The 27598-nt window shown below is 39.1% G+C and overlaps 1 protein-coding gene across 1 annotated transcript; it reads left to right on the plus strand.

Annotated features, from left to right (window-relative positions):
* Window positions 1–23316: 23316 nt before the first annotated feature.
* Window positions 23317–25740, plus strand: PPDPFL (pancreatic progenitor cell differentiation and proliferation factor like; the record flags this gene model as incomplete). Its single annotated transcript, XM_080609707.1, has 4 exons — window positions 23317–23371; window positions 24303–24392; window positions 24484–24583; window positions 25617–25740. 4 exons carry the CDS (start codon window positions 23317–23319, stop codon window positions 25738–25740), a joined length of 369 nt encoding a protein of 122 aa, XP_080465833.1.
* Between the last annotated feature and the right edge of the window lie 1858 nt (window positions 25741–27598).

A 27598-nucleotide genomic window follows, 5' to 3' on the forward strand; every position in this document is an offset into this window, starting at 1 on the left:
CAGACACATATGTCTTTCACCTGACATTTTCCTCTTTTCTGCTTTTTCATTATATTTCTGACTGACCCTGGTTCTCTCGAAGTACAGTAAGGATTCAATGGCTTTCACATATTATTGAAACTAGAGGTCACCCTTCCTTAATACTAAACTAGAAAATTACAAAAGTACACAAATTTAGGTTTAATACCTTCTCTAATCTAATCTGTCCTTTATAACATATTTGATTCATTCTGATACAAGATACTTTTAAGAAAAAGGAACACTGCTGAGTGCTTGAGTCAGGAGTCAGGAATTTTCTAGCTTTTATGCTTGTGTCCTCATTAAAACAGTGAACACATTATTCTGTCAAAGAATCCCCACCCCCACCAACAGAACAAAACAAAAATCATATATTGAGCTTGGCAGAACTGTGAGAGATGCATACGTACACATGTATTTGTTTCAGAGCCTTTACAGTATTTCCTTTACTTCTATGCATACATTGACATTGTGAGTACATGACATGATAATGAAAACAAGACTAATGATTTGCAGTAAGATTCTAAAGCTTCTTAATGAAATGGAAGAAATTGGAGATAACAAACACTGCATTGCGTAGTGTGTTTGGACTATGGATTGTGTATTTCTGTTTTTGAAAATCTGAAAATAACTGTATTGCTAGACATATAACAGATATAAGAACATACCTCCTTTCTGTACAAGCAGTCTACATTGATGCCTTAAACATAACCATTTGAACCTTTGCAAGTTCTATTCTTCCATCAGTCAAAAAATGGATATGTTTTCCTTATGTATATTTTATGGATGTAGAAGATTGGCATATAAGACAAACACTCCTGATGAAAACTTGCCTGAAATCCATCTTTCTTTTACATCTGGGCATACGGCTTGGGAGGAAGGTTGGGATTTTTCACTTTCTGCAGATTGTTTTGCTTTCCTCTGACAACTTCCTGATTTCAGTCTTATGGTAAAATTTTAAAATGTCACTTTTATTTCTGAATAATTAATTACATGTATTTATGTGTGAGTTTTCAGCATTTGGTTTTAAAGTGGAAGGTATGTATAAGAATACATAAATACAGAGAGATTACATTAAGAGAACAATTTGTTTCTACAGTATAGTATTTTTAGAATACTTACACATGTACATAGGGATAATGGAAATTTATGATTCTCTGTACAATAGAAAATAAGTTAAGGTCAGAACTCTCCCAGTGATTCTAGCATCAGAGATGTATTCTTTCTTAGGTTTAAATCTAGTATCAACAGACTTGGTTAAGACATTTAAATCCACAGAGGTTTGGGATTCTTCGTGTTGCTAAGAATCCCAGAATGTACACATCCTTAAAAAAGTATGTTTTTCAGACATATCCCATCTTGGTTTTTTCCATGAATAATAGATTAAAAAGCCTAAAATTTGGCTTTCAGCCACCAAGTTAGAGCCTTGCATGAGATGCAATGTAATTAGGAATTTGCAATACTCTGATGTTCAATGCCTTTCCAGTCTGCAGGCTAATTAGGATGGTGCAGATCATTTATTCTGCAGCTTGATGCACCTTATTGTTGTTACCTTTCAGCAACCTTGTCCAGACTGCAATGGTACTTTTTCTGACTGATCTTTTGAAACATGGCAGTTGAATCAGGGAATAGGCCTGAATTCTGAAATTGTGACTATGACCTTACCTGCTTGTTTAAGGATAAATACTCCTTCTAGTCAAGTCTACAATGACTTATTACATTCTGGCTTTTAATATTTATAAAACCCTTAGACAAAAGGTGTTGCACATTGCAGATTACAGTTACAGGACTATGCCCTGAAGTCCTTTTTTTTCTCCAGTTTGCCTGATCAGTGGGATTTTCACTGAATTAGCATTTGGCCTGTTTGTTAGTACGTACTAAGAGAACTATTCTAGCTTGTTTTGACTATTTTAAGGAGGATTTAAGCTGTCCCAAGCTGCATTAAGGAAGGCAAAATCAGAATCATTCATTTTGTCATCCCTGTGTTGAGGTTCTGAAGCATTTTAACTTAATACACATTAAAATTCCTTGTTTATACATTAAATCAGAATATAGAGAGTTTATAGGGAATAAAAAAGAGATTGGCTAAAAAATGCCTTAGATGTGACTCATGATCATGAGTATTCAATTCAGAAATCTGAACTCAGGTTTGTTTAAATGTCAGAGGATGTTGCTTGTATGTAGGGTTAAACTTTCAACATTTTCCTTGCTCTGTTCTTGCTGTACTCCATCGGTTACCTTTGCCTCACAAAAGGCTCTTGGTTACTACATGCCATAGCAGACGTGAGCAGCAAATTAAAAGCAGAGAAACACATCTACAGCACAACAGACTATTTTAGTACTCAGTGAAACTAGGGTAAAGGTTGCAGCTGGTTAACAAATATTGTGGCAGCATATATAAAGGAGGAAAAAAGGAAATCCAGAAAGCTGAGGTTTGCATTATCAAAGGCTTTACAATTTGTATTAATTTTTAAACACCATAAACTGCTTGGCTTGAACATACAGGCATAAAATAGCATTCACAATGTTTTTTAATACGAAAGCTTGAAACAAGGAGCTGCTGACACAGATCTTTTGAAGACAACTCTCTAGCATTACATTTCAATGAAGGAAATTTACTTTTGAGCTTTTTAATGTCAAGGCAGCTGAATGCTTTGGCTGGAAATACAAAATAGGAAGAACCAGTTTATTCCTGTTGCTGTGCTCCTTCTAAATGTGGTTCAGCAGAAACAGAATAATCTTCCTTTAAGGCTTGACTTCACTGCAATGGTCATCTTAAATTACCACACTTGAACAATACCCATGGGGTTTAACTCACAGGAATATAGAGAGAGCAAAGAAATGTGCAGAATGGGTCTGGCGTGCAGAAAGTGTCAGTATTAGCAGAAGGACCCTATGAGCTGTCCCAGTGCACATGAGCATCAGCAGCATAGGAGTTGGAAACTGTTCCTCAGCAAGACAGCATAAGTACCACCTCACTTGTCAGTTGGAACAGGAAGGTCTTGCTGGTAAGGATGGGGATTCAGTTAAGCATTGAGCCGGCGTTGTACTCTGGGCTGACACTTCTGCCAAGACTGGCCTTTAGTGTGTCTCACAGCAGTGGAAGACCTTGCCTCCTGCCCACCTTGCAAAGCCAGGCTTCAGGCCAGTCTGAGCCTGGCTGCCCTGCTCATTCTCAGTCTATGGGGTGGGGGAATTTTCACTGCAAGTGAATCATACAAGACTTTACAATGGCTTATGGAAGGTGCACTCATTATTATTCTGATGTTCACTGGAGGCTGTGTTTAAGTCAAGCCAAGTTTTCCTTAAAAAGTACTAAGCATAGGTTATTTACAGAAGGCTGCACAGATAGTAAAACTTTGTTTACCTCTGAAGAACAGAGACTTTTAGGGTAAAGTCAGTGTTGTTAGCTATTTCTCAGAATATCAGTGGACTTTTACCAGCGCAGTATGTAACTTGGCATGATGTGCTATCAGGTGCTCTAGTGCATGTTTGCTCTGGTTCTTCCAGCAATCCTCTGTATCTCGCTCACCTGATGCTGGGAAGAGAGGCAGGAGAGGTTACAGCTGAAAAGTACACAATGTTGTTTTGAACACATTTTTGGAAGTTGGAGTGATATTCTGGAACTTTCTCACCAGTTCAGTCTCTGACTGAATTAATGCTGGTGACTGACAGCAGCAGTCCTTGATACAGCAGAAACAGTGTTTGAGGTTTTGCTTCAAATAAAATAAAATTATTTTCCACATATGATTTGGACTACCACATATGAGGCAGCTTTATATGGATTTGATATAAAACGTTAGCAAAGGGACCTTTTAATATATCCAGTTAGATGGATAGTCAGGCTATCTTCCAAACAGATTTTCTCATCATTAAATAATATGCTTTTCATCTACTCCATATAACATAAGGCAACTGCAGCAGGGATTACAGTGAGAATCTGAGTAACTATGAACTACAGACCAAACTACACAAAAGATGTATGCTGTTACAAGACTTCCACAAAATACTTTAACTGGCTTTCAACAGGTATTTTTTTCCATATACATATACATATTTGAAAATTACTTCCCTAAAGAGGCTCAGAGCAGATACCGTACCTAGTTGTTATCATCACCATGCTTTTTACCTTGCTTTCCGGATCTGTAAGCATAACTAGTGAAAATTACACCCCAGCAGCACCCCATGAGAGCATGGCCACAAATTTTTCTTCTCTGAAGATTTATCTGCTTGTGGCAGCAAGTCATACAACTGGTTTTTTTTCATTCTTTCTATAATTTTCAATGAATTTAGGGGATCCAGAAGGTAATGGATTTTGGCAGCTAACACTGTGTTCCAGGGCATTCTTCAGAATGAGGTTACAAAGAATAACTAAAAAAAAAAAAAAAAAAAAAAAAGGTTGTAAAAACATATTTTGCCTTGAATTTGCTAGGAAATGATAGAATTTTCCCCTGCACCTGTAACAAAATAAATATCTATACCAGAAAAATGATACATAAGTAGTTGAACAGAATACTATGTGAAGCATCAGCTAATGTAAAGTGGACCTAGCAAGGGATTTTGGCTTTTGAGGACTACTGAAAGTCCTGCTCTTTAACTCACAGTACTAGAAACTGTACCAGATAGGTACACGGGAACAAATTTCAAAGGATCTAGGTTTTAGGGCTCAAAACCTGCCATGCAGAGTCTAACTTGGAGTTTCAGCAGTACAGAGCGATTGCCACATAGAAGCATTGTTCACACACATCCTTTTTGAGATGCATCAGATGGCACAAAAGATGCCTTGCTGTGCTGGACACTAGAGCTAAAGAAAAAATGTACAATCTGAGCTCCCTTCTGTTCCCTTGGAATCCTACAAGTCCCAGGAGAGGAATAGATGGTGCAGACTCACGATCCCCAGAGTGTAAAGCCTGCAGTGCTACTGGGTTTACTTACAGTGGAGGGAAGAGTACTCTGATAGTGTTTCTTTGAAAACAGCAAAGAGATCCTGGCCCTTTGAAAGTTTTTCCTGAAAGCTAACCACGCTTATTCTGTCGTATCATAAATCAGTCAGAAAACTTTGCTTTTTTAAAGTAAGTAAATTCCATTAAAATTGGCTGCTGCTGTAGTTGATGTGATTGTTATGACAAGAAAGGCTTTGGAGATTCTAGTTCCTTTCTTGTATATCACCTTTACTAGAACTCTACATGTGCTTAACAACTAACAGTAGCCAAAAGTAAGAAAAGATATCACTTGGGGTGACATTGTCTATAAGATGGAAAACTGAGAGTACAGGAAAATGCAGGTGGGGAAGTGGCAGAGTCTCCCTCTTTCACTGTCTTCTAAACAAGACTAAGTGCTTCCTGCAAGATGTCTTTCAGACACATGCAAGTTATTTGGCTCAGCAGAGGCCAGTATCCTGTGGCCTTTGTCATGGAGGAGCTCAGATGAGTTTATTTACTAGTCCTCAAACTCAATTCATCTATGAAACACAAAAGGAAAGCTCTGGCTCTATCAGTATAGGCTGTATTAACTGAAAGAAAGAGAAAGGAAAGCAAAGACAGCAACAGGGAGAGGAAAGAGATAGAACCTTTCCAGTCTTATAAATCAGAAGTGAATCTCTTGTCACCAATACTCTTACTTCAGCATAACAGCAGAACAAGACCTATATGCAGCTACGTTTAAAAGCCTTGCAAGGGAAAGTATAAAGCTTCTCAAATTTGAGGCTCTCCAGACTTTTTAGTTTTAATGGTATGTAAAGCAAGTAAGCATACTGTTTGATGTGTACAGGTAATAGTGTTGTGTTTCTATGTTTTTCCCAATATCACATGCTCTATGTGTAAACATATTTTGTTGGACATGTATGAGTAGTTCCATAAGTACTAGAAAAAGCATTGTAGTGCATATTGCAGAGAACCAATAGATAGCCAACAATGTAGGGCTAATATAAAATTACTAGCTGCTCTTCAACAGCACTCTGGGAAAATCATGATTTTTTCAGTTATGATCTGTTCAACCAAATTAAAGTCTGATGACTGCCTCAAGATGTCCATTTATCACCCAAAATAAACCAGACTGAAAGAACAGGCAACAATACATGATTGTATTCAAAAGCAACTCATCAGCACCTATGAGTAAAATTCCAGCAGCAGCCAGATAACAGGGGCAAGAAATAAGAGTACAACAATAGATCTCATCAGGACAGGATATTATAGAATCTCAGATTGTTTCATAAATATAAAAGAATGGACTACTGCTTTTCATAGTCTTACCTGTCAAACTGTATTAGAAAACTTGCAAAAATATTATTGTTGCCTGTTACAGCTGAGGATTTCGTTAAGGATTTAGATTGTACTGAAACAAGTACACCTGCTTTTTTATGTATGCAGACCTGAAAGCAAAAAATAAAGAAAGATAATGGACTATGTAATATTCATTTTTAAACTATGATTTCCTTTTTGATTTTTGTTTTTGGATTCAGATTAAAAACTTATGAAACCTTTTGGTGAACTTCAAATTCGAAAGCTTTACTAGCAAACCTGAAAGATTCCCCAGAGCTATGGTTTAGTGCCTATGCGAAAAAATAGGAAAAAAATTATATTTGAAAACTCAGGTAAAAACTGTGTGGAATTACAATTTCTCTCCAGGCATCGGGTGGAAAGTGTAAAGAATGTTTGAGCCAGAAATTGTGGCCACAGATGAATGATCAAGGTAATTGGAGGTAATGCAGATTGACAAATAGAAGCCTGAGAAATATCTGAAAACAAAACCTTAAGAAAGCAATTTGATGTACTGCACACTTTACGTTTTAGTCTTCCAAAATATGTAAGTTGCAAAGCAAACATGTGTCCAAAGTGGACATGTTAAGCACTGAGCTGAATATTAGAAATGAGAAAAGGACTCCTTTCCTGCATGTCAGACAGTCTCTGGGTAAGTTGGTACAGCCCTGTGGGCTGTGCCCCAGCACAGTAAGATAGGCACTTGAACAGCAACAGCTTCTTAACCACTGATCTGAGGGACTTCCCCCTCATTCTATTTGAATTACAGCATTATCAGCACTGAGCTTCACAACAGGAGGAATTCTACACCACTGGGCAGACATCTGCTTATATTTACACAACCCTATTTCTTGCAGTACTCTAGTACAAGGCCCAGTTTTCCATGTCACAGTGTGTGTAATGCTCCTGAGAGCTGATTAAAAGCACCCACTGGAAGAGAAAACTCTGGAGAAATTCCCACACAAAAACTGAATAACTCACCAGCTGGACCTTCCCCCCTTAAAGTGCCTAGGGCTCCTGAATTAGAAACGTTTTTGAAAACTGTCAACTAGAAGGGCTAACACATAAACTAGAAATTGCTCCTGGATAAGGATGTACAATGAGGTAGGATAAAGCCATGTATGTACTGAGGATTTGCAAAAGTACTAGCTAAATATTCCTACTTCTGCAGCCACTTAGGCTCGAAAAGAGCTCCCTATCTTAATTGCACAGACTCTGAAATACTTGTTAAATTGTAGTGAATGTGGCAGCATTTTCATTGAAAGGACATTTCACAGAAATGGCATATCAGGCTCCCTAACACCTCAATCACCATCCAGATTTAATTATATAGCTCAAGTCCCCATGTACACTGGAGTCAACTGGAAGAAGAGAGTAAGAGAGTATGACATAGTCATAGGGTATGCCACCATGTGGGTGGGAACCTACACATGACAGATATCATTTTCATTGGGATGAGTGTGGTTTTTCTTTTTGAGAAGTGCAAGTAATTCTGAAACCTGTAGTAAATGTGCACATGGCTCACTCTTGTGTACACGAATTGCCTGTGGGTACTCAGACTGTGTTATTGTATTAAGCACTGGCCTTGTCCAGGGAACACTGGCTAGCATTACCTAGCACAGCTGAGTGTGTTATTCCCCCTGAATACAGCAAAGATGTCCAGGGTGCTGTAGACTTTCACCAGACAGGAAAGGAGCAGATGGTGGTGGCCTGCAGACTTCATTACATCCACAGCCACAACAGATTCACTAATGCCAGATTGCTATGCTGTTCAAGTATTGCAGAGTTTTCTGGGAGAAATGCCTATACGTTTCTAGACTGGAAGAAGCGAAACAGAAAGAGGTGTGATGCATTTCCAGCACTGAGCAGTTTCTGAGATAGTCCCATGACAGTAATCTTTCGCATCCAGAAATTAGCAAGAGGTGAATGTAAATCACCAAGAGGGGCTCATGATGCGTATCCAGATTTGGCAAAACTGAATTTGATGGTGGCATCTGCCATGCTTTCAGTGCATCAGAAAACAGCAGAGATTCAGCTGGTGCTGAAGCAACTTTTGAAGACTGCAGTCTAGGAGACCCAGTAGCTAAATGGCCTCCAGCAACCATGCAAGGTGATGGGTTGGGTTTTTTTCGCACTTTCCTTGAATCTGGAGAAACCTGTATATTTTTGCTGTCTCTGTTGTCCTTTGTCAACCTCACAAGCTGCAGCTTGCTGTAATGCATTGAGAACAGTGCAGATGTAGGATGGCAGCAGACAGTGGTTCTACAGGCCCCAGGGTCTGTGCAGGAGTAAGAGGTGTTTTTCAAAGGACATATAAGAGCTTGCATGATTGTAGTCAAGGCCTTGAGAACTACATCCTCGACAAAGCAGGAACATGCCTCTGGCAAACTAAGGAAAATGTAGACGCAGACAAGGCACTGCAGCCCAGGGCCCCTTTATGGTGGCGATGGGAATAGTGTAGACATGGCTTCAAAGCACTTGCAGTTCCATTGAGGAAACAGCTGAACAGGCAAATACCTACCTGTAAGAATTCCACCTAGCTCAAATGTATGTACATATAAAAGGCCAGTGCTAATGATGCATTTCTAAGCTTTACTACAGATTTCTTAAGGTTTTCAGATCTTCTCTTCTGCAAAAAAATGTGAGAGTTTTTAGCTGGCTGTTAAGATAGTGTCTTTTACCTCCTACAAGCCCAAAATGACAAAAATGACTCTAATGATCCTTTGGCAAGATGCTGCAAATTTGGAGAAGATGGAATCTGAAGCCATAAAGCAGCCTTTCCAAGCTGAGCCTGCTGCCAATGCAGAGAACAGAGTGAGCCAGACTTCATTTAGTACCTGGAATAGTACAGCAGGGAAACTGCAGGGAGAAGAGTTCACTCAGTGGGAACACAGCTGCTTCACAGACCCTCTTGTGCTTCTGAGGTGCTGCCAGGGCCACCCTGGTTATCCTTGTGAGCCCTGCTCCTCAGGGAGACAACTGCTATAGTTCAGTCTCCTGGTTTTGAGCTCCAGTGCCTGTGGGCATCCTTCAGCTTCCAGTGGGGAGTGGCAGGACTGAATTACACCATTAGCTCGTAATTTCTAAGGTTACTAAACTATAACACAAATGAAATGTTTGACTCGGACTAAGTGCTTAAGTTTAAAAAACTCAATAGAGAAACCCTAAATAAATGAATCAGGAGAAAGGAAACAGTGCTTTAAAAATTACTAAGGACTATCCATATCAGAACTATCAAAGTTCCTATCAATTTCAGACCCATAAAATAGCACACACTTTGCCATAAATTACTATTAGAGCAATATTTTGCAACCAAATTTTGTAAGAAAACTAAGAAGCTCTGCAGTAAGATTTTCTGATCTTACTTTTGCTCTTTTTTTTTTTTGTTCGTTTTTTTTACTTGCAGTGAGTTAAAGAAGTCATTATGGTGTAATAAAAAAACATATAATTTTGGACTGGATTATAATTAGAATGAAAAGGGTTAATGAACTGTATCTGAATCACTGCTTTCATACTCAGAACTGCTGTTCAGTTCACATGGTGTTTTTGTCTCTATTATAAGTACTACACTTTCAGAAAAATAAAAAATATAAACCTATATCTGTGATACAGATAAAATCATAGCAATTATGTGCATAAAATTGAGTGTTTGAGCATAGGATTTGTTCTTACTTGTTGGCATTTAGTTTGTCTCTGACTAGTTAACCTTGCTGTACATGCTGTTGTGATTGGGCACAATCATCTTGTCTACGTTTGCCTGAAACTGCATATTGCAAATTGTGCATAAAAGAGTGTGCTTAAAGATGTAAACAATGCAATTTGGACTGCACTTATTTGTGAATATTTTCTTTAATAAGCTAATTAGAAAACTGCACTTTATAATAAAGGTACAGGGTTTAAGAGTTAAAATAAAAATAGATGGGGTTTTGAGAATTTATCTTTCTAACAATATTCATTAAACATGCTTTAACGTCAGGTGTTTGGTAGCCTTGGATCTCCCAGATGAAACTACAGAAATAGAATTCTGTTGATAAACCAAAAGTACCTGTACTCAGATCCTCAGAGGTATTTAGAAATACTTCTCTTGATTTCTGTCCAGGCATTGGTCTTTCTGAAGGCCAAAGTACCAAGCTGGTGAATTACAGAGCAGATGTGTGAAAGCTGAAGCCAATGCTGAGCAAAACTACTTTGTTTTGGCAGCTTGCCTAACTTTAACCTCTATGTGCATGTTCTGTGTGCATGTTCCTCCGATATTAAAGCTTTTTCAGATATGCAGAGCTACCTTTACCCAAAGGTGGCTTACAAGAAAACTGTAGGTATAATGACAAGCTTGGGATTTTTAACAATTACTTCTCAAACTGCAGGCCAGTAACTTTCTGGTAGTCCTGAAAGGGCTTAAAGCGTGTTGGTCAAATACCATGTGGCAGCAATTCTCTCTCCCAGGTTGGCAGCAGCCTTTGCATTAACAAGTGAGGACAGCCTATGATTAGCAGCTGCAGGACTTTACCCAGGAAACTGATAACCACCTAAACTTGCTGACAACATTTCATTTTCTCCAAGGTGAAGGAGTGAATACGAACACTTGTATCCAATTATAAGCTCTTCTCTCTTGGCTGATATGGAGGAGCTAAGCTGCTGGAAAGTGTAACTTAAGGGAAGTGAGATGAACCAAGTGGAGGTGACATTTCCAGGATTGCATAACCCAGTTCTAGCTATTTCTAGAGTCTCTTGCTGAGTTTAAATACTCCATTCTCTGCATTTTTTCTGAGAAAGATATGTGAAATTAATCCACCACTTCTCCCACTTCTCTTTGGCAATTAGAGAATTACAGGAACAGAAGCAAAGTAGGTTACAAAAACAGAAGCAAAACAAAACCAGTAATGATGCAGAAATGAAGCCTCAACCATTTGTTACGGCTTGACACTTCTTATTTACTGAGGATTTACAGCATTTGTCAGAGATAGAAATAGATAATGCAGGATTTGATCACATGTTTCTTCTGCCCTGAATAGAGCTTCACTTCTGCAAGCACAGGGTACATCAACACTCTGTATGGCTCATTTGTGTATGATAATGAGATCTTTAAGCATTTAATGGGACTTGAAGGTAATTGCAGGTAGCAAAGAAAGGCAAGGGTTTGAAAAGTGTATTTCTATTTCCACATAAAAGTGTCAGATGTCCTTGTCACAGAATCACAGAGTCACAGAATCCCGAGGGTTGGAAGGTACCTCGAAAGATCATCTAGTCCAACCCCCCTGCAAGAGCAGGGTAACCTAGAGTACATCACACAGGAACTTGTCCAGCCAGGCCTTGAATATCTCCAACGTAGGAGACTCCACAATCCCCCTGGGCAACCTGTGTCATAGTCAGAGTGAGTGTAACATGGGCTCTAGCGGTGCAAATTTCCTGTTTTATGTGGATGTTTGTTTGGGTTTTTTGGGTGAGGGTTTTTTTGTTTTGGTTTGGTTTGCATTTTCTCTTTTCTAGATTAGGACTAGATGTGAAACGATAGCCCCTTCTCATTTCTTTAGTCTTTAGACATTTGCTCAGGCTGTCAAAACAGATCCAGTTGATATCAGTTGCACAGGTGAATTTTATCTGTAGTACCACATAAACTTCTATTTCACATGAAAAGAACTGGTAACAGTGACTCAACAAGTAATCATTCGATCATAACCAGTATCATCATTGTAAATGGTAACTTTTAATCAACAGCAACAAATCTATTGTTCCTCTTGATTTGACAATCTGCAAATAACAATTCTCACTCCATTATCAACCATGGCAGTGGTACTGTGTTATTAAATAGATAGTATTTTGGTTTCACTGACTAACAGAATGAAATGTATGTGTAAAAAATCAGAGCCAAGCCCCCCACATTATCACTTATTTCATTGTGCCTGGTGCCTGTGTTGCAGAGGGTGCACTTCTAGAGCAAATCCTCTGAGAAGTCTGGATCACAAGATTTGTAAATTGTTAGTGCTGAGCATTGCACAGTATTATGAAAGACCACAGTTTCAATTTCATACATATACTCTGTATCATATCCTCTAGGGCATTTTCAAGTGTTTAACAATCAGGTAATCATTTCTGGTTTTACTCGAGCAACTGTTGCACCTTGCCTCTCCATTCCACTATGAAACTAGATGTGTCCTACAGCACTTTGTTTAGCTTCTGTACATAAGTGTGTTTGCTGGTCTTCTATAATTTGGTGGTCTTCTATAACTCATGTTTTTCTCAACAAAATTCTTCAAAGGGAATAGATTAGATTGCCACAGATATGAGCTGACAGGAAAGAGAAGGAAGGATGGAGGGAACAAATTAGTGGTAATCCTAATATGTGATCTCATACATAATAATTCAGTGTACCTTTTAAATTTGTACCAATTCCAGTATTCCTCCAAAAGTCAGCTTTCACGTAGACAAAGAAATGCTTTCCATTTCCAAATTTATAAAGGATCTATTGGGCTTGAATTCACCCCAGAAACTTGCAGTTAACTTAGGTGCATTCCAAGCAAAATGGAGGAAAAACTTGCATTTAAGCAGGGTGAGAGGAATGGGTTGCCAATTTTCTATCTGATTAGACTCCGTATTGCTGAGATTGACCCTAGTAAGACCATCTTACAACTCTTGTATTTCAGTGGTGTGAAGATATATGGAAAAATGCCTATTATTCTTATCACTGGTAAATCAGAATGTTGCTAAACTCACCTCTTTATTCCAGATTTAGATTAGAATAAGAAGCAGGTAAAACACTGATCAAATGAAAATAAATAGAAAAACTTCATTTAGCTGTATAAAACTGACTGCACTACTGACTCTGTTCTTTAGACCCTTGTTTGTTTTTTCCATACTGGCATTTGCTAAGAAAACCTACTATGAAAGTGGTGAATAAGACTATACTACAAGTATACTTGTGTTCCTGAAATAACAAGGCTGAGTGTAGATACCAGTTCTCATTTGTCAGAGAGAAATGGATTAAAATTTTGCAAGGTTGAAACTATTTTAAACTGTAAGAATAAAGTGAAGGTCAAGGAGCCAGGTGTTTTATGTCAAGCAGCTGTATGCTGTGTTGAGTCTTCTGGAATCACAGTCTAGTCACTCTGAGGAGAGCTGGAGAGTGACTGTAGCACCAGCAGAGTGTGGTCAGCCTCCCAGTTACCTGAAAGAGATCCCTGAAAGAGATCACCTCTCTCAGTGACACATCAGTCTAAACATCCATTTCTATAATTCTACATCAAATTTTATATGATTTAATGTCACAGTAAGTAGGCAAATACCTGTCAGTGTTGATCCTGCCATAAATGCAGAGGGCTGCTGAAGCAACTGAATTAGTTTTATTTAATTAATGTCTCTTTAAGGCTTGTTACAGAACATACCTTTAGGATGACAAGAGGTCATGTGATTTTGTTGGTGCTTTGGTAAAAAGCATGTCCTACAGCTTAGGATATGGGCTAAAAGAACATTTGCCATTCTTTCATTTTCTCTTCTGTATTTCTAGGCTTGTAAATCTGTACTTATACTGTTTTAGAATTGTATCTATACTGCTATACTTTAGTAGCAGTGAATATGACCTCATGTTCCCAAGGCTTGTGGCATGCAAAGAGTGAATGCTGACACAAACCAACCAATTGCATCCACACTATACTTTGGTGGGGTGTTTGTGAGTTTTGATTGCAGAATTTGGTAATGCGCTTACTAATCCCAGCCTCTCTGCTTTATGCACACCCTTATGAAGCACATTAGAAAGAAGAGGTCCTGTCCTCCATGGTTACTTTGGATTTGCCAGCAAGAAAGCTAAGTCCTACAATTAGGAATCTTCTGTCATAGCTATCTATGCCCCCATGAAGTAGGCAAACCAAGACTGGTGGATAAATTTCTTCTCACACTAATATATTCCACTGTCACGGAATGGACTCAGTCGGAGATCAATGTGATCAGACAAAGCCATTTATTGTAGAAAACTAACTCTTTATATACTATTTCTTAAAGTTGTTTGCACTAACTTGGCACATTGTGATTGGATAGGTATCTGTGAGGCCCTTAACAACTAACATATAATTGGTTAAGCACAGGTGTGAGAACCTGACCTTCAAAGTTTTCCAACAGTCCTCAATTTAGCAACTCGGTGAATTCCAGCTCCTTCTTATCCTGCTGGGATTCTCACTCCCAGTGCCTCGCTCCCATCCTCCTTCACCTTTTGCTGTTCCTTGGTTCATGTGGAACTCCATGTAGGCACTTGCTGATCTGGGCACATGGCCGTTCTTTGCCAGAAAATCATTCACATTTCACCATGGAGGATTTTCCAGATGACACCAAGGTGAGTGACATGCCTGAGGGAAGGGATGCCATCCAGAGGGATCTGGACAAGGTCAAGAAGTGGGCCCGCGTGAACCTCATGAAGTTGAACAAAGCCAAGTGCAAGCTCCTGTAAGTGGGTCAGGGCAAGCCTTGGTATCGATACAGGCTGGGGGGTGAAGGTATTGACAGCAGCCCTGAGGAGAAAGACCTGGGGGTACCAGTAGATGAAAAACTGGACATGACCTAACAGTGTGCACTTGCAGCCCAGGAAGCCAACTGTATCCTGATTTGCATCAAAAAGCATGACCAGCAGGTCAAGGGAGGTGATTCTACACCTCTACTCTGCTCTGATGAGACCCCACCTGCAGTTCTGTGTCCAGCTTTGGAGTCCTCAGCAGAAGTAAGACATGGATCTTTTAGAGCAGGTCCAGAGGAGTGCCACAAAAATGATCAGGGGGCTGGAGCACCTCTCCCATGAAGAAAGGCTGAGAGAGTTCAGACTGCTCAGTCTCAAGAAGGCTCTGGGAAGACCTCATCATGGCATTTCAATACTTGAAGGGGACTTATAAGAAAGATGGGAACAAACTTTTTAGTAGGGCCTGTTATGATAGGACAAGGGGTAATGGTTTCAAACTAAAAGAGGGTGGATACAGATTAGATATAAGGAAGAAAACTTTTACAGCGAGGGTGGTGAAACACTGGAACAGATTGCCCAGAGAGGTGGTAGATGCCCTATCCCTGGCAACATTCAAGGCCAGGCTGGATGTGGTTCTGGGCAACCAGATCTAGTTGAAGATGTCCCTGCTCATTTCAAGGGGTTTGGACTGACTAGATGACCTTAGAAGGTCCCTTCCAACCCAAACTATTCTATGATTCTATGAATAATAACTTTTCCTTGCTTTGAACAGAAGGATGTCATTCTCTTTCTAGTCTGACCAAAGGCTGTGACCTTCAGGTCTTGGTGTCTGGCACATCTGAACAAGATACCTCTACCTATTGAAGCAAAGTTTCCTAGATTGTTTTTCCTTTTCTGAAAGTCTTATCTTTTTGGAGTTCCTCTCTCTGCTCTTTATGCTGTCTTCTAGTTTTGGACTCTGAACTCCGCAGAAACTGGCTGTGCAGCCTTACAGCCTATGAAGCCTTAGGAGCCCTGGACTTTGAAAAACATGCCTTTAACAGTTCAAACATGTTTATTTAAAAAGGAAAAGGGAAACCTAGGTCAAAGACCAAAAATAAACTTAGAAAAGCAAAACAAGAGAGGAAAACAAGAGCATGCTGATACACAGTAAGTCACATAACACACAAATCATGTCAAAAAGAGTTTGCAGACATAAACATGAGGTTGCATAGACATGGAGTCCTGAATAAACCTCTCATCTTCGGTCCTCAGCTCCAGTAAATGCTGCCAACTATGCCTTCATTGCCTCCAGATGAGTTTGTTATTGGAGTGAATTCTTCTGGGAAGCTGGACATTTTTACCTTGAGAGGAATCCAGCTTGGCTACCTCTGCTTTTTCATGGAGGCGACTTGAAGTGCAGTGTCTGTATGTCATGCCTAGAGGTTCAGCAATGGTGTTGAATAAGACTGAGGCTGGGACTAATGGTCCCCCAGAGATGTTGCTTGTCTGGCTCTTTTCTGTCCTTTTTGCTCCTAAGCTGTCACAGAAGCGGGGATTGACAGTGCCTATTCTCTACTTTTTCATTGCTGACATGTTGCATATTTCAGGCAGAAAACCCTTCCTCATTGTCGTTCAGAAGACTTGGCACTGTGTGTGCAGAGGCAGCTTTGCAGCAGCCTGAGAAAAAGACTTGCCACCAGAAGCATTGGTGGAGATGAAAACAGTAACCATACTAGATTCATTCAGATCTAAAGAAATGCAATAACTGAACCTTAATTAGTTGCCAAGATCCTAATGTTTAACATGGTAAGTTTATAAATGGTATATCTAGGAGAGACTCACTTGTTTGCAAGCTTATTGAGCTCTGGACCTCTTGCACCAGGCACCAGTGACATCGTATTAAATTAGCTAACCCCTAAATTAACATCAGGGAACCTTGTCAGGGAATAGAACATGATTAATGATTGGACTTTATGATCTTAAAGGTCTTTTCTAATCTAGTGGATTCTATGATTCCATTGTTGTCCATACTAGAAAAGTGTTAGAAAAGTCCTGGAATGTCTTAGGGTTTTCCCTTATTCCATCCCAAAAGCATCCCAAAGGCAGCTTGGCATTTAACACAAGCAAGAGACAATACTTCACAGACCATTTTGGGTGTAACCATATTATTTTGCAGTATAAAACAGCATAGATATAGGCCATTCCACACCGATTTTCTTCTGGACTAAGGAATAGTTCCAAGCATATTTAAACTACTAGTACAGAAAAACTCTAAGTCTGAGGGAGTCTAGAAAAAATGTCAAGAGTCCCTGGTCAGTCCTAATGATGTTTGCATTTCTGAGGCCAGCTGGTTAAAGTGTGAGAGAAGGAAATAGCAAGCATAATGAACTGAGTATCTGGCCTGACATCGATGCAGGGTAAGTCCTGCACTGTCAGTGTTCCACTGTGCCTCTCCCCAGGCTGGACTGATTTGTGGGTGGATTAAGGCTTTCATTTTGCTTCAGCTGTTCCTGTAGAAAACAGAGCAGGTATCTGAGATATAATGACATGCTGGATGCATTTATTGCAATGGAGCAGATTGAGCCATACAAGAACATGCTGTGTCATTACTATATAGTGGCTTTGGAGGAAACAAAAAGTGCTACGAAGTAGAACAAGATGACATAAGAATGAGCTGTCTACACAGGGCTGCTTAGTCCTCCCGATAACATGGCTATCACTGAATCAGTGGACATTTGTGATTTACATAAAACTAAGGCAGCTGTTATTTTTCTTGTTCGTCGAAGTGAGCTTCCACTCACTGCAGCAGAGTAAGCTCCTGCAGCACTGAACATTTTAAAGTTTGGTTCCTTCCCAGAAGCTTGTGTAGAGATAATTTTGGACAGGTCCTTTGACTCTTGCAGAGCAGTTGCATGGGCTTGGCTGCAGGTCCTGATGTGACCTGGAAGGCAGACACTTCTCTAGCATCCTAGCCACCCTTTCTGTACTCAGCATGACATTAGCACTGGGGTTCAGGAGATGGGGCAGAGACAAATGACATCAGAGTGCCATCTCCATCAAAGACAACACAAATCACCTCACTACAGGGCATAGCCACTTCACCATATAGGGCTCCTACACATCTTCTTGTCATGACAGTTATTTCTAAACTAGCTGCGCAAGTATGCTGTCCTTGGCTTCTTAAACTTGAAACAGTTCTCTGTGATGTGGTGGATGTTGTCGCAGGCCAGTTATGTTGCTAGGTTAATGGGAAATATTCCAGCTGCAAAATTATGAATATGCGCATCTTCTTCACATGCTCCTTGGTTCCTTTTGCACCTCATACTGCTCCATTCTGAGCATCTGGCCTGGAGACAAAACAACCAGACAAGAAATGAGGATGCCAAGGGTGTGGTATCTCAGTACTGAGGAATGGTGTCTACACACTGTGGGGTATGCTAGGCTATAAACGCTTTCTAAGATACCTCTGCAGAGCTGCAGAGGTGTCAGGTTGTGTTCAATCTGGTGATGCTAAGTTGATGCTACTTGCAAGAACAGAGAGAGAGTAGCTACAGAACTGAATCAGAGCAGTCTGTGTGTACATCAAAATGCAAGGTACTGTTTACAGCAATTGGAAAAAGTGGATGATACACAATAAAATGCTTATTTGAATCTAAATAGACAAGGATACTAAAATATGCATGGTTTTGACTGTGCATCTCTGTACTGGATATGAAATTGAATAACAAGCCAACTTCTCATCCCTATAGAAAAGTCAATGTCCAGGGACATATGAAAGGGGTACATAAACTTGCCTATGTTTCAATTTTGATTTGTTCAATTACATTCCATTCAATTACATACTCTGTTTTGTAGGAATACAATTTATTACCTCTATATTTGGTCATGCTGGACCTTTAAGCCTTCTTCTTTTGCATACTTAAGAGATGAAAGTAACAAAAAGCCCAAGTGTTCATATGCCTCCTTAGAAAGACATAAAAATTTCCTTGCTGAAGGAAATTTATTAGGCTTGGGCAGCTGCTTGCATCTGGATCCAAAGAAAAAATATGTTTTAATTAAATTCTAAAATATAGCTAAAATGACACACATTAAAATGTTTTTGTTTTCTTATGAGTGTAGTACTAGACAAGACATGGAACTAAATTACGAGAAACTTGTAACTGTTGGGTTTTGAAAACTGTAAGTGCACAAAGTTGTACTAACAGTCTAGCAACTTGTATAGTCTTTTCCAGCACTTTGGTAGTGTGGCTTATAGGTCAAAATATGTGTTTTTCCTATTTCTGCTGACATTTCAGGCAACATGCATCATTCAGAGGTGTGCTTCCTGGAGTCTAGAGTTCAGTAGTTACTCTTTGCTTCCAGTGTCATCTGATATCTTAAATGGTCGTGAATAAAAAAAATATATATCTTTTTCTGTTATTTTTTTTTCTGAGTGTTCCATTCACATTTGCAGTAAGGATTAAAAATAGTAATAATTTTAAAAGTGTCAGAACTGACAATAAGCTATCACTTCACTGCTGGGAGTGGTCATTACTACAAAGCTGATGGTTTCCAGTGATGCCACACACTACAGCAGTGAAGAGAAATGCTTTTTCTGTCCCTTTTGTGCTCAGGCCCTCCCCAGCATCTTTATGGCCCTACGTCTCTTCACAGGAAACATACAATACAAATTTCCAATTCCCTTGCCACCTCACACACTGCCATTTAATTCTTCATCAGTTCCTCAAATCTTCTTGGTTTTGATAGATGAGCCTGTACTCTTGCTGAGATGTCTGTCTTGAGGGAATATTTGAAGAGTAAAAAAAATGAATGTAAAAGTAAGAGATGACACCGGTCCTTGGAGGTAGCTAATAAACCAAACAGGTTTTGATAGATGACTTTTGCACAGTGAAAGTTTGTTACTTCACATAGTGGAGCTGCATAATTTCTTTCATGCAAGCCTACTTACAGACTCCTTTCAAAATCTGACATGACAAGTATGCAAAACAATTTGTTGAGATAGCAAATAATTAGAGTTACTGAAAGATTCATGGAAGGAAATGTTTATGACGGTTCTCTGAAAATGTTAATACACCCATTACAAAACATTACCCAGGAAGTTCAGTCTTCACATGGAGAGTTATCCTGTCAAATTAAGACACAATTGCCTTCAAATAAGAGTGATTTATACTTGCTGTACAAAAATTTTATTGAAATATTAATTATGGATAGGCAATAAGACTGGGCAGTGAAAAAGTGCAAAATCTGCTCTTCCAGAAGCTTGGTAAGAGGGAATATTCTACCTGCACGTGCCATAAATGTATCATTCTGCATATGCTTATGGAAAGATGCTCCCACTGAAATTGTTCACATCCCTCTAAACATTAATATCAGAGCACCCATACAATCATTCGAAGGACACAGGCATGAAGCAACACTGCAGTTTCTAACACCACACTTACTCTTACAGTAAGTAACAAGGGAAAGTAAAAAATAGTTGCAAAAGTGCAGGGAAGAAAACAACCAAAACAAGTCCTCAAAAAGACTGGCATCATGCTCACAGATATTCCAAGAACTGAAAAAGTAGCTAAGTTTACAAGATAAACCTTGTCTAGTGAATAATTAACAGATAAGCTTCAAGATTAAGCTCAATATAGACTGTTCTTTCACTTTTGTTGTTTTGACTGGGATGTTTTACTTTTAATGTCTAAAGAAGGGTTATGTCAGGTAATTCTGACACAATTAGGTGGGAAACTTACTCATTTAATGAGTGATACTTATTTAATTTTAAAATTTAAATTATACTTTTGATGAGTATCTGTGGTTCATGGGATACATAATTCAGTGTTTTGTCTATTTAACATAACAACATATGTTAATTTAACACTGTTGCTAAGGTCACAATACTAGCCAGTTGAAAGGCTGAAAATGTTCCTTCTGTAAATGCATTCTTATAAAATTGACAATTATGCACTATTTATTTTGTAGGGCTCCTGCCTTTCTGGCACGATGCACGAATATGAACCAAACTTGTGATGTTAAAGAGATTACAGAGTGCATTTAGTAGGACTACTTCTATGGTTGTGACAGAAGCTGGGTGGTGAATGCAGCAAAGGCTTCTATGGAAAAAAGAACAGGCCAGTGGTTACGGCAACTGAATTGTCTTGAAAGCTAAATTATAACCTTGCCTCTGAGCTTGTAATTGAAGTTATGAGAGTTACTTACATTTATCATAGGTGCCTACTAACCAATTTTTAAAATGTCTGAGGAGAATCTGATTTATTAATGTGCTGAGAAGTGAATGAGAGCAGTAAGTGGGTAAATGAAGTGTGGCATAGTGCTAAATAGTTATAAAAAAGGCCTAGACTGCTTTTGTTTGAGACACCTAAAATTTGTGGATTCTTGTATCTGAGCTCCTTTAGATTTCAGAATTCCCACTTGTTAGCTGAAGATAATAGCATGCCTTGGTTTTGTTGCAATGCCTGAAAATAAATGTGCTAGTATTTTAGAAGCACGCTGTAAAAATAAGCACACTGTAAAAAAACCATGGAATCAAAAATACTGGCGAAATCTAGCTCTGTATTCGGAGCATTACTTGAAGAAAATACAATAGGTAGGACATAATGCGAGATTGAGTGGGAGAAACGGGGGAAAACTTCTCATTAAATAAGTACTTTCTATTCCAGTGCAATGCATGAAACAGGACTCCAGAACAAAACTGTTATATGACCATGTATGCTATATGATATAGCAAAACAATACGAATGCAGCAACAAAGCGATTTAAAGTTTCACAGACCTGGGGTTCCACAGCTCCTAGTGTTTTGGCATGGCTTCAATATGGACGGATATTTGTGCAGATCACAAGAGAACACTTATATCTGCTTTCTTGCCACATAAAATGCCTACACCATGTGCATGTTAGAGCCAGAATAGTTTTTCTGACAAAATAATATCCTTGACAAAGTTATGAGTAGATTAAAACAGGATCTTAAAGCTGAAAGAGAATAGCAGATACAATAAACGATGATGTTGCCAGCTCTTGTCAAGGACACACTCCTATCACTACAAATGCCCACCCTCACGGCTCAAGAGGTGCACTTCCTATGGCTCCCTGTGGAGGTTTCCCTTCTTTCAGGGATGGATCTGACAATTCAACAGTGCCTACTGTGAGGGCATTTGTGGTGACAGAAACAAATGGGGTGATGCAGAAATCTATTGCCCACAAGTAGAATGAGCCTCAAAATGAAAATTTGGTATTAAGACAGGAAAAGAGGTAACTGATACAATGAGCTGATGGTTCAGTTACATTTGAGCATCCATAAACAAGGAGCTGCAACAGTGGGTAAAGAGGTACATTGTGAATGAGGTATCAAAAAATCTGTAAACTTTTCTACTCTTGCAGTGCTTCTTTACATAGTGAGATAAACATATGGGGTAGCTGGTGCGAGTGCTTGGCACCAACCCAGCTGTAGACTATTTTCAGTGTCAATCTTGCAGATTTCACAAAGGTGAGCCTCCAAGTTTCGTTCAGGAAAGACCACCATGTTGTCAAGACCAAGCAGATGAATAAAAAGGCCCAGGAAAATACACTGTGCTTATGTCTTATATTCCCATATGAGTATTATTTTACAGGCAGTTTTCCTGCAGTGTGCTTTACATCCTTGCGAACATGTTAGCAACAATTCTGAACTGTGTCCTTATCATTTCACGTAGGATGCACTATTCAAGCAGTCAGATACATCGCTGTAATGTGTTGTCACACACCACACGTGGCAGTGTTCTTACCCACAACTCCTGCTGTGAAAAAATAATAAATAAATTAAACATTTCCTTGTGGATCAGGAGCAACTCAAATAGTAAAAACTTTGTTTTACTTTTTCTGTTGACAATTCCGAATGTTGAGGAGACACACTGTAGGACAAGCGATAGGACTACAACAGTTCAGAGAGAGTTGTGCATTTATCCATGGGAAGAAAAAACCACCTTCTTTGGTGATTTATGTGGGACTTAGCTCTAACTTTTCAAAGACATTCACTTAGGTTTCACTTATTTTACTGTGAGAGTGAAGAACATTCCTTTGACTTCACTTTCTTTAGTGTATGTGCGTTGTGATATGCATATTTATAGAAGACATAAAAGTCTCTACTGAAAGAGGTACCTGTTTGCTTCATCCCCTCCTTCCCCACAGGGCAGAGGATAGCTAACACCGCCGCTCTTAGTCCCCGTTCAAGGCACTCTAGAGCTGACAGTCGGTCAGAAGGACCGAGGGAACGAACGGCTTGGGTAGGGTTGTCGCGGGGCGGGGCGGGGCTGGGCTGGGCTGGCTCTGTCCTGTCCTGCCTCACTGCCCCATCGCCCCCGGGGCGGGGCGGGCCTGCCGCCGCCACCAATATAGGCGCAGTCCGGCATGCCTCTGGCACTTGTTGCGGTCCTGCTCTTTCATCCCGGTGGGTGCTTTCCGTGGGTAACGCAGGTGAGCCACTGGGGCGGGCAGAGATGGGGGTGCCGCCGTCGCGGTGCCGCTGCCGCTACTGCTACTCCTCCTCTCGCTCTGCGTCGGTCGCGGCTTCCCCGATAAAGCGCCTCGTTCCTCCCGCAGGCTCGTCCCGGAGAGAAGCAGTTTCTCGGTCTCGCTGCTGGCATGGCCTCGGTTCCTTCAGCCGGCTGCCTCTTGGCCAAGAACCAGTACTACAGAAGTAAGTGCACGAGGAGAGAGCGGTGTTGTCTCCTCGTGTTCGTCCTCCCCTTCTTGTCTGACGGGGAGAGTCCTTTGGAGAATAGAGGCTGAGCGCCCCAGAGGTTCTCCCGAGGAGATTCCTGGATTGTTGCCCCTCTTGAAAAGTCAGAAAGTGGTTCAGGTGATACCTGGATGAGCCGAAGGCAGAAGGGTGGCTTTGCCTGGTAGTTTTTAATAGTTTTGGGAGTTTTTCATTATATCAAGGAACTTCAATTGTAATGAGCATCTGCTTCTGGTTATTAATTTATTTTTTCCCCTTCATTTATTTTCCCTATTTTTTTTTTCCTACTTAGAATTGTAACGTGGGTGTAATGGCATATGTAATATCTTTTTTATTATTATTTTTAAAATATAAAATATGATATAGAAAAAGTGTTAGCCCAGATAATCTTGGCTTCTAGTTGTACTTCATATTTACTTTGCAGGCTTAGAGCACAAAATCAACTCACATATTTGTTTCTAAGTACGTGAAATAATCAGTAACTTGAGAATACATCTGGTGAATTAGGATCCCTCTGGGCAGGATGGGCGCTATAGTGCAAGAGTAGGAATTAGTTGTATCACAGTGAAAAGTACAGCAGTTAGGTTGCTTTGACTTGAATATTCAATAATAAACTCATTTGTTCTGATAGCAACATGTACATGATCATAAGATTTGTCACTGATTTAAGTGAAAGTTATACAAACAGATCTCTGTATAATTTTAAGTGAAGAGTAAGTAGACTGAAATCAACTTATATGAAAGTTTCATGTTCTTTAAAATGGCATATGTAATACAGAAGTTATACTTTGTACTTAATAAACTTATCTTTTAAAATGAGAAATTCTTGGTGTAGAAATAGTGTACTCTCTCAAAGCATTTTTTATGTGTGTCTATTTTCTGTAAACAGCCAGACAGAACTCGGAGTCCAGTGTTTCTTCCAGCTCCTCCTGGTGTTCAGATGCTGTGAATGTTGCAGACCAGGACAAAGCATTTCATGGTATTGTGCCTTTCTATCAAGCAGTCTTGTATTTTTGCCTGTTTGTTATTTAGCCAGCGTCTAATGATGTGGGCTTTTTCTCCTTTGGCAGGGTTACCTGAGTTAATTGATAAAAGTTGGTGGATAAAAAGCTTTTTCCATAATGAACCATCTCCACCCACTGTTGGCAGAAAAACATTGTCAGCAAGCAGGTGAGTCCTGTTTTTAGTAAGATGGGGATAACTTACTCATTCAATTTTCCTTGTGGTAACAGTTCTAATAAACAAGTTGTAATAGGCTAAAACAAACTGGGGAGTGCAATGCTATTTTGAGGACTTAAAAGATACTTTAAAGTATACAGCTGTTGAAGCTTCCCATGTTTTCACTTTAACAAATGCACTCATACTACTTCACACTAAGCGTGTGCTAGTGATTGTTACTGTTCTACATTGTACTTATCCTTTATCTACTGTTCTACATGGTACTTGTCCTTTACCTATAACACTTGTGCACACATTTATGCAGTTTACCCATTTTATGTTAAAAAGCTGATGTGAATGCGTTCAAAAATACTCAGGTAAGTGTATCTGAGGAAAATAAAATGATTGCTTATAACCTGTATATATATATATATATTTCTGCAGTACCAAGCGTTGAATAGGACAGCATGTTGGCTTCACTGACTGAGATACTACATACAGACTTGTTTTTCCAAGATGCCTGGGATCTTCCTAATGTCTTTGTTCAGCTGCAAGAAGAAAACAAAACCTTTGGGAGAGTGGAGAAGTGTATCTTCAAAAGATTTGTCAGTAGCCTAAATGTCATTGCTTAATGGACATGTCCGTGGCTTACATTGTTCATTACACAGTTCCTATAATTTGAGATGTCTCTCTAATGGAAGTTACCAGTATTAAATATCCTGATGACTTGGAGTTAGAGAAAAATGGCAGTAAGATATTGTAAGTTTAGGAGAAGCATGTGTATTGAATGACTTTACAATAGGTGATACTCTTCAGTTTTACCTTTAAGATATCAGCCTTATAGGCTGATAGTCACATGGATGTAAACAAAATTCAGGTATGTAGTCCAGAGTAGGAGACTGCTATATGGTACATGTTTTCTATCAAGTATTTGCATACCAGTTACAGGGAGTAAGTGTACAAGTATGTTGTTAATAGCTTTGCTTTTTAGAAAGCCCAATTACATAAAGAACTGGTTATTAGTTTCATCTCTTTCTTTGAGCAGGATGCATAGATCCCAAACTCAAATACCCAGGTACAACTTTCATTTATACCTGTGCATGTTGGTATTTGAGGACAGAATAGAAGAGGGAGAGAGAGAAGAAACCAGTAATCCTAATGGACACTGACATCTTCCAAGCAGAAAAGCAACCTTAATCAGAGTTGATACGTCTAATGTTGGTTTAGATTATCCTTACCTGCTCTGCTGTGGCTTTAAAGTGCTACTTGTTCTCCAGTGACTATTAATATTCACTGCTGCCTATCAACTTTCTGTGCTAAATCTGGCAAAGTATTCAACTGAAAGTAATAACATTAGTGTTATTAACCAAGTCTACCTTTGTCATGATTCATGCTCTTGAAAGGTACAGTAACATAGCTTCGTTTACTCTTCAGTATTGCAAAGCAGTACATCAGATTGTTTATTCTACCAGGAATGACTGGAATACATGAGAGGTCATAGAAAATAACAGGCTTTTGGCTGGATGATATCATTTCTGTAAATAATCTATGCAATTTTTTGAGATACTGTCCCTAAACCTACCTGACCTTTGTCCATCACTGGATGAATTAACAATTGCGAACATTAATGGAGCCAACCTATTTCTTTATAGGTTAATGATTGTCATGGTTATGCATAACTTAAGTGTCTCAAGTGATTGCTTCTGGAAGCTTACAGTTTTGATGGAGACAATAAAAAACGTATGACACATGACAACAGAAAAAACCACGATTCTGAAAACATAGCTTCAGGAATCTTTAAATTGACTTGTTATGTATCTGACTTTGTGACTATTGTGTAGTTTCATCTTTAAGTGTACAGAAGGAGCTATTTTTTTATACTGAGATTTTTTTTTATTAATAAAGATTTAATCAACATTTGCTCTGACTTATTTTTGGTATCTAACAAACTGGTGTTTAGTGTTGCTTGTGGTATGGGTGGTGTTGGGGATGGGTGGGTATTTTTGTGAGGTACTATAAAATTTAAAATTCTCACACAAGTCTTTGTGGTCTGTTTGGCACATTCTTTGTTTAGTCACTTTAAAGCCTGATGGAAGATGAAAAAGGAATGGTGGAATGTAAGCTAAGAAAAAGACTAACACACTTTTCTATAACACCATGTTATGAAGGAAAGGAAAAAGACAGACTTGGTACTTGGAAGAAGGTGACTGCGTCTCTCTTTGAAGATGCTTGAAGTCACAGAAGAAAGAAATGCTGTAGCCTTTATTGTACATGAGAAAAACAGGATTTGGAATTGCTGTGGGGGAAACTACAGTGGCAATTTTCCATATTGCTTGCTGAGCTTAAGCTGCTTCTGTCCTTATTATGAAGTTGTGTGTGGAACATGCTGAAATAGCCAATAAGCTGTTAATACCCACAGAAATGCATAGTGTCTGCATTCATCTGCTTAGGCCTTATGAACTACTTGTTTTTATAATGTCATCATGGTGACAGAAAGCTCTGTTCTACAGAGGGCCTGTCACACCATCCTCTTCATCGTTTCCTGTGACCAGCTCAGCATTGGAGCAGCACCACCCCCAATTCATTGTTATTTGTGCCAGTTCTTCAAAGTATAGTTACCCTGCAATGCATCAACTCTTAAATAACTCTAAATGTTGCCATGACAGGGTCCTGAAGGGGTATAGGTAAATGGGATGTTAAAGTGCTTGCTATTAAACAGATGCATTTTTTTTACATTGTGGTAATAGAAAACATTGATTTTCTTGAATTAAATGCCAATATAATGTAATTTTGTAGGTGAGAAAAAGCCAAAAATGAAATGATTTAAAGAGAAACAGAAATATGAATATAGAAAGCTATATACTTTAGCTCAAATACAGCTTAAAATAAGAAAACTAGAAATTATTGATCAAAGATTAAGTGTTCTAGAAAAAAATTATCTTTTCCTGTTAGAAGGACTATAGGTAGATATTTATTTTGATGAAGTTAATGTGCACGTTGTTATCCATCTAGAACAAAGGAAGTACC

Source organism: Psittacula echo, assembly GCF_963264785.1.
Source record: "Psittacula echo genome assembly, chromosome: 2".
NCBI lineage: Eukaryota > Metazoa > Chordata > Aves > Psittaciformes > Psittacidae > Psittacula > Psittacula echo.